This window comes from Doryrhamphus excisus, chromosome 15 (genome assembly GCF_030265055.1).
Source record: "Doryrhamphus excisus isolate RoL2022-K1 chromosome 15, RoL_Dexc_1.0, whole genome shotgun sequence".
Classification (NCBI taxonomy): Eukaryota; Metazoa; Chordata; class Actinopteri; order Syngnathiformes; family Syngnathidae; genus Doryrhamphus; species Doryrhamphus excisus.
In genome coordinates this window covers 3,630,144-3,638,478 of record NC_080480.1, presented here as the reverse complement: position 1 = coordinate 3,638,478, position 8,335 = coordinate 3,630,144, and the positions used below count along the sequence as shown (strand labels likewise).

General features: G+C 38.0%; 2 protein-coding genes across 4 annotated transcripts in view; one reads left to right on the top strand and one right to left on the bottom strand.

Moving 5' to 3' along the window:
• Positions 1–394: 394 nt before the first annotated feature.
• LOC131103852 (immediate early response gene 2 protein-like) lies at positions 395–1,370 on the top strand. Its single transcript, XM_058050472.1, has 2 exons — positions 395–539; positions 830–1,370. The coding sequence occupies exon 2, from the start codon at positions 841–843 to the stop codon at positions 1,111–1,113; it is 273 nt and encodes a 90-aa protein (XP_057906455.1). The 5' UTR covers positions 395–539; positions 830–840; the 3' UTR covers positions 1,114–1,370.
• A 2,778-nt stretch (positions 1,371–4,148) lies between these two features.
• Positions 4,149–8,335, bottom strand: part of tnrc18 (trinucleotide repeat containing 18) — a 48,678-nt gene continuing 44,491 nt past the window's right edge. For 2 of the 3 annotated variants that reach the window (XM_058050453.1, XM_058050456.1), the window contains exons 28-30: positions 8,072–8,308; positions 7,902–7,976; positions 4,149–6,568 (exon numbers count right to left, since the gene is read on the bottom strand). In XM_058050453.1, coding sequence (XP_057906436.1) covers positions 6,362–6,568; positions 7,902–7,976; positions 8,072–8,308 — 519 coding nt within the window. In that variant the 3' untranslated portion in view covers positions 4,149–6,361. The remainder of the gene's footprint in view (positions 6,569–7,901; positions 7,977–8,071; positions 8,309–8,335) is intronic. The other variant, XM_058050454.1, reaches the window with a different exon arrangement.

The following is an 8,335-nucleotide window of genomic DNA, read 5'->3' as shown; positions in this document are numbered from 1 at the left end:
ATTTATGTAAGTATATTTATTTTACACCAGACCAGAGTACCGAACTTAAAGTGAAAGTGTGAAAGTGATACATGACATTTATTATGTCATGACCAGTCTTGACCTGAAGGTGGCAGCATAAGGCTGAAGAAGACTTTTCTGTCATGTGCGAACATTATCACCAAAAGACTATTTGAACAACAGTTTATTCATCGGTGAATACATCAAATTTACGTCAAGATAAACTGTGATTCACCAATATCAACCAACCACTATGTAAAAACCTCACGTCAAACACACTGATGCACACATCCAAGTATTTTACGACTTAATGAGCGTGGACTTATTTGTGACGTCATTCCTCGTGCACCTGCGTCTCTGTGACGTCACAGACGTGAGCGTTTGTACATTTTTTTAACGTCACAGGCACGTCTGAAGAAAAAAAATCAATTTCAACGTGAAGGCCACACACTATCACATAGATGCTGTACATATTTTATTAATCTCTAAGAGATTGATCAATTAACAAACCAAACAACACCTCAAACAAGTCAATTAAGGTATGTTGATGAGTTTATTTTAAACGATGACATGTGGCAAAACTTTATTTAAAACACACTGTGAACACTAGCTATAGGTAGCATAATATTATTTAGCATTAGCGTTGATACACTAGCTATAGCTAGCATAATATTCGTTAGCATTAGCGTTGATACACTAGCTATAGCTAGCATAATACTATTCGTTAGCATTAGCGTTGATACAAAAAAAGAAGCTTCAACATGACGTAATTGTTTTGGTTTTGAATGTATATATATTTATATAATTTTTATACATATTATTAATACAGAATTAGCGGACATGGATGCGAGCAGCCAGGCTATGAAGATATTCTACACTTCTTTGGGGAAACTGTACACGTCTCACAGCCAGAAAGGAGGACTCCGCCTGCACCGTAGCCTCATGCTCATCCGACTGATCAAATGCTCCAGTGACATCTACAACTCGACCACAGACCGTGTGCTAAGAGCGCAACAGGACGCCGAGAATCCCGCAGAGATGTGCACAGCTGCGGAGATGGAGGAGGGGGGAGAGGAGGACGCGGAGAAGGTTGAGGACAGTCTGACAGACTAGGGACAGTCAACTTTGTCACAATGCGTGAAAAAAAAAACTGTAATGCAAACTGCTACCATACCAAATGTGCGCAAAGTAATTAGGAGCATCAGATGCATCCATATTGCGTGTGCATAAAACTTGTACTGTATATAACTTTGCAGAGAACGTCTACTTTGGCGTTATCGCTACAGTGATAGTGAATACTTGATTTATTTTAAGGTCTAAGAGACTAATAAAAATACCCAGAAGTCCGGTGTTTCAATTATTATTGTGTCAACATGAATAATAGATGCAGCTAATTGACATGCAGCACGTGACACACCCAGGAACTAAAATGCATCCAGCTGAGTTGTCATTCATATACACCACAATAGGCAGTGAGAAAGTATTAGCTCTATGTAGGGATATATACTGTGTATACATAAATAAATACACAAATAAAAATGCCTAATTAGATATAAAATATAGCCTCGCTATTTAGATTATTCTTGCTATTGACTCATTATCGCCCCCTGAGGCACTATTCGGTATTACAACGGAAACGAGCTCATTAGAACGCCGTCAGCGAAATAAGCACATACAGTCGCCCCTCGTTCATCGCGGTTATTTTCATAAATGAATTCCAGCGTAGAAGTATAATTCAATATTAAATTATGCCAATCACTTAAATACGGATTTTAATATTACAGAGCCTCGAAGACATGAAATAACACCCCTATAGTCACCTTTACATTTGTATTACTCAATACAGTACATATACTTACAATTGGCTGGTGATCAGTCCAAGGTGTACCCTGCCTCTTACTCAAACTCAGCTGGGATAGGCTCCAGCATAACCCCTCCAACCTAGTGAGGATAAGCGGCATAGAAAACTAATGTTTTTCTAGTAGATCTAATCAAAGAAAATAAGACATATTAGGCAAAATTAAGACTCACATTGCAGTTCCTTGTAGTTTTTTTTTCTTGACAGCGTAATTCATACACTCCTATCACCCAAAATAGGAGTAAATAAGACGTAAACAAAACTGCTTGAGCAGTGTCACAGTTAATGTGTTCCCTAGGGAACCTTAATGACGAGTCTAGTGCATGTTTCACCGAACAACGACACCTAGTGGCCAATGTAAGAATGTACACTACTAGAATCACAATTACAACGCTTTCTTGTATTTGTATTCATTTAGACATTTTTATGCTTGAATTTAGCGCAAGATTAAAGTACAATTTTACTTTTTGACTAACAATATTAACAAATAAAACTGAAGTTGAGGCTGGGTGTCGAACTTGGGAGAGAACTTTAGTCTCCTTTCCAACATTAACTCAGTCTCCTTGCTCGGTGAGACTTTACCGCCCATTTTGCAACCAAAACAGGAAGAGAAACCTCTGTCCCTTACGCCCACCCCTCCGGGTGGCAACCACTCCCCTATCAATCGTTCCGGGGTGAATTATATACAGACCACCTAGCACAACAAAACAATAATTAAACAGCGATATTTCGAAGAACGACCGAAAGCTCAAATACGTCAATGTATAATTTATAAACCAACAGGAAGAATGACAAGTAAAAGTGTCTGACAGGTGACAGGTTTTCCCCCAAAGCATTTTGACTAAACACAGTTTGAAGGACGAGCGCAGCTGTGACATTGTGAAAGTCAGAGAATATAAAGCTTTGTCAACAGTTTTTTTTTTGTGAGCTGTACTTCCTTTTTCAACGCCCCCTCACTCGGTTACCTGTCTCCTGGGAAACTACACTCTCTCATACACACACACATACAAGTACTGAAAAACACTGAAGTGGGAGGAAGAGAAACGACACACATACCTCAGTGTAAGCGGCAAAGGCGTTTCAGCCAATAAGAGGCCTCTGTTCTTGTGATGTTAGCCAATCACAATCCTTTATGCTGACACACCCACAGAACAGTGTATGTGTGCTATAGAAGATGGCGCTATATCTCAACGTTTGTGTGTGTGTGAAAAAAAGAGAGAGAGAGAAGATTCTCCCAGCAGGTGCTGATGTTATGCTGATGTTGTTCCTTTGAGAGAAACTGAGACGTGGCCAAACCCCTGACTGCGGCTCTTGCCACGAAACAGGATCTCTATCAAAACCACACACACACACACACACACACACACACACACACCATCCATGTCAGCAAATATTTTATTACCAACTGACACAGTGGAATCCCAAAAAAGGTCCACACACACACACACACATGAACAGTCAGCAGTGAAGGACGTTCCTCCTGCGGTCGACATTATAGGAAGCTGAACTTCCCTCCATTTTCTCACAACCAGCAGCTTCATTACAAGGCTGCCAAAATGGAGTCCACTGATGATTAAAGGGGCAGTCCACTCAAACGGACAAGGGGGCTGACTGGGAGAGAAACAAAATGATCATTTGGGAACCTTAGAAAAGCGTCAAATTCACCCAAATCTGCTAAATATTCACTTTAAATGTCAGCCCGGGAAAGTGGAGGGGTGGAAAAATAGCCTGTAGCATCCTTGCTACATGTAAAAATACTTCAATACTTGTTAGTGTTATCTCTCTGTAAAAAAATCTGTACAAATACAGCTATAAGCATTATTAGAGCTCTCTAGACATGAAATAGCACCCCTATAGTCACTTTTAAACTCATATTACCCAATATGGTAGATATAATAAAGTAAATAAGACTTGTGCTGGTGTGTGTGTGGCTGTAAATGCTTTCCGGTGTAGAGGAGCTAAGCGGGGGGGCAGACAGGAAGTGAGATGTTCAGAGTTGATTTTAGCTTGACATGGGTTACAGCCACCATTGTAAATACCCGTGTTCATTGAAGGGGATCAGTGAAACCTGCAATCAAAACCTGTTGTGATCAAGTCTGGTGCTTGTGTGTCTCACTAAACTTTACAGTAACATTACTGACACCTAGAATACTACATATATCATATTTTGATGCTTCAAAAAGTTGGCCAATGTGTTTGGTACTTTGATGTAATAAAAAAAAAACACATTGAAACACAGAACTAGTACAGTTCCATCAGTTTATTAACTAGAAAATACTGAGTTACTAAAACCATTAAAAAGAAACACTGGTAAACGTGGTTGTTGTCTGTAAAAAAAAAAAAAAAAAAAAAAAAAACACATACGGTATAGTCTAACAGAATATATCTGGTTTCTGATTTAAAATGTAATCTTTTGCATTTTTTTTATTTTTTTTTTTACAAGATTAGACATGTGTACAAAGTATATTCTGATAAGCTTTTTTCTCTCTCCACCTGACAGTGAAGTGATCATTTACAAAACTTAGATGATTTTTTTTTTCTATTCATTTTCAAAATAATCTTTTTTGTAACAGGACGATTGCGATACTGAAGGAACAGCAGACGAAGAACCAGCCTCCAGTCCACCTCTCTCTCTCTCTCTCTCTCTCTCCCATTCTCTCTTATGCTCTCTCTCTCTCTCTCTCTCTCTAGCAGCTAGCTCCCAGTGCCTGTCAGCAGGCGTGGACGATTGTTCAGAGGGGGGGGGGGGTGTCAAAAAAATAAAAATGTATACAAAAAATGTATAAGAAAAAAAATCACAGCAAAAGCAAGGCAAAGTAAAACACAAGGTTGCTAATAATAATAATAATAATAATAAAACGGCAATAAAATGAGGACATGTTGGACCCTGTAAGGCTTTGGATGGAAAGCGATGGGAAGGCTTTAACACAGCTTGACAGCTTACAAAAGATGCGTTAAAAAAAAAAAAAAAGTGCTTCAGCAGATAATGGGGGGTGTAAAGACGAAAAAACATTCATAACGGGCACTTGTTAGGTTTTCATCGGGTGTTCATTTAGTGTGACCTCCACTCCACAAAGTGTGTGCGTCATAATCGCTTTAGTCTCAATGTACCTTGTCAGACCGAAAAAAATATATATATATAATCGACATAAAACTAGCAGCATGTGATCGAAACGTTTTCTCGTATGAAGTGAATCTCGACTGTACCCGTGACTTTATCGAAGATTAGCGCAAGCAGCACATATTTAAAAAAGTTATTGAATATCAACAAGATTATTCTCAGTGTGGGAGTCACACTATATTGGATTGCAGTTTTTGTGGCCACAAAGGGGCCAAGATGGTGGAAGGAGCGTGACCATTTGGCAAAAAAAAAATAAAAAATCAAAAAATAAAATAAAAGTAAGGCCCCCTCAGCGTGACATTCAACATCTGAATTCTAAAAATAGTCAAAATAGGCACAAGGAAGCTGAGCGTGGTGAATATAAAGCGTGGAAAAATTGACTTTTTTTTGCAGTGAAAGAGGGTGTAGCATGAGGGGGGGGTTGTGATAAAAACTCTAGGAAGACACATAAGACCCCCCGCACACACACACACACACACACACCTGTCAAAAAATACAAATTACACATAGGGCCAAAAATGGACGGATGAAAAATGGCAGGACGTGAAAAAAAAAAAAAGTGGGGGTAGGGGGGTGGGGGGGGGTTGAATCCACTCTGAGTTCAAATCTGTGCATAAGCTTTCTCGGTAAAGCCAATTTTCATTCTACATTACCCCCAAGATGGCCGATATACACATACTGATGTATGTGTAGTATGTTTGAAAGGGTGTACTGTTCCTTTAAGAAGCCAAAGACGACAATGGAGAAGTGCTGCAAAAAGACGACTTCCTCTCTTTTTAGCCTGAGTGTCTGAAGGAGTTTGAGACAGTTGAATCTGCCTGACTTTGGATTGTCATGGGGAAGGACAGGGTTCAAATAAAGTGTTGTATTGGTATATATAATATATAGATATAGATATTTATATATTTATATATATGTATATGTTTAAGTGCTCTCTGTTGGACAGCAAAATTGGAGGGAGTCTCGACCTCTTTTTGTCTTCCTGTGCATCGCTTCCTCTCTTTTAGCGTCTATCGCCGCTGCTGTTCTCGAAAAAGATATACACCGAATGAAATGACCCAAAACAGGACTTGTAACATCATCACCACGGCAACATGGGAACATCACAACGGTCTCTCGCCGCCTGCGTCGTCATTCACATTTCGTTAAAGCTGTACTCGGACATATCTAGAAGATGAAAATAAAACACTCATATTTGCCTCTATATAGCTTTCTGTTAGCTGTAGGTGTGTATTTACATATTATATATATGTGTGTGTGTGTGTGTGCAAATGTTCAGTCCATGAATATACGACCTATAAGAGCATCGTCTCGCTAATAGACATTGAAGTGGATATTGACAGCTCGTCGCCTCACGTTTTGGTTTCATGTTTTGTTGATTCCTAGCAGACCACCGGGACGCCGTCCGTGTTGAAGATCATGCCAGTGGTGGGCTCGTAGGTTCCGGCCAGGTAGTAAAGGTCCTCGCTCTCGGCGTAGCGCCGTGTGTGGGTCATCTGCTCGTACTCCTCCACGCCCACCACCAGGCATTTGTGACTGACGGTCTGCACGTCGTTCTCGTCGCTGTGGGACGACTGGTAGAGGGCGCGCTGTGCACACACAAAGATCATTATGGATATTAATGTATATATCGTTGGAATAGCTGCAATATAAATCATATTTGTTTCCCATATTTGTAATCCCTCGCCACTTAGCGACTCAAATTTCCTGGTTTCACTCCATCACAATTAAAAAAAAATATATGAATAAATGAATGACTGTTTTGAATATGATCTATTAGTCTATCAGTCACAAAATATACATATTTATGTCAATTGTATGTATTTTTTTTGCCTAAATTAAGCATAAATAATGGCAAAATGAACTGATGAATATTATTATATATAATTATATGTATATTATATCTATGTTATATAATATATAATATATATATAACATTTAACATCAGATATTTTTTTTGTAAAAAAATCTATAAAAAATAAAAAAAAATCTTTTGAATTTGAATATAATCTATTATCAGTCACAAAATATGCATATTCAAGGCAATTGTATATATTTTTCGTATATTATTTTTCTACATTAAGCATAAATAATGGCAAAAAGAACTATAAAAATATATATATATAATTATATATATATATAATATTATATCTATATTATATAATATATTATATACAATTTGCCAGATTTTTTGTAAAAAAAAATTTTTTGTAAAAAAATGTATTAAAAACCTTTTGAATTTGAATATGATCCATTATTAGTCACAAAATATGCATATTCAAGGCAATTGTATGTATTTTTTTTGCCTAAATTAAGCATAAATAATGGAAAAATGAACTAATAAAAATATTAGTATATATAATTATATATATATATCTACATTATATAATATATTATATAAAATTTGTCAGATTTTTTTGTAAAAATAAATTGTAAAAAAATGTGTTTAAAAATCTTTTGAATTTGAATATGATCCATCACAAAATATGCATATTCAAGGCAATTGTATGTTTGTTTTTTTTGCCTAAATTAAGCATAAATAATGGCAAAATGAACTAATACAAATATTATTATATAAAATTCTTTATATAATATATTATATAAAATTTGCTATAAAAATTTAAAAAATCTATAAAAAATATCTAATTACTTAGGGGGCTTAAGAACATTTTAGGGGGGGGGTTGAAGCCCCCCTAAAATAGGCCTATTGACGCCACTGTAACATTCGGTCAGACACACAAGCACCAGACTTGATCACCAAAACAACAGGCTTTCATTGCAGGTGGTTACTTCATGTCTAGAGGGCGAGTAGAAGGTCTCGGTTGGGCGGGGATATTGAATGATGCCAGTTCGATCCCGATAGCCGTGACGTACGTACATACTCAAAAGTACGATTAGCACTTTTTCCAGAAACCTTCTCACCTCCATGAAGTCTTTTCTTTGTATAGATGAGTGTAGAGCAGCTGGTATGGATTGTCCGCATATTTGTTCCCAATTCTGCAGAAGGAGATATTCCATATTTAGGAAAAAAAAAAAAAGACTAACAAGCAGTTCCACTTCGGAATCATCTCTTCATGCATATGACCCAATACCTTCTTGTCGGTGAGTTTCTTGCCAGGGTTGGTCTCCTCCGGATGGTAGAACCAGTTGACCCTGACCACCATGTTGCTGCCCCATGACTCCCACATACTTTGGATGCGGCCGATGAACGGCAGGTTCGGACGTCCGGCGGACAGGAAGACGGCGCAGTCGCCGATGCGGATCATCTCTCGGCCGCGCACGATGGCCTTGTAGAAGAGCTTCTTCGCTTTGCCTTTCATTCCTCGTCTCTGAAAGGGGGGGGGGATTATGATAAG

Coding starts and splice junctions, on each gene's coding strand:
- LOC131103852 (XM_058050472.1), top strand. CDS start 841: ATGGATGCGAGCAGCCAGGCTATGAAGATATTCTACACTTCTTTGGGG.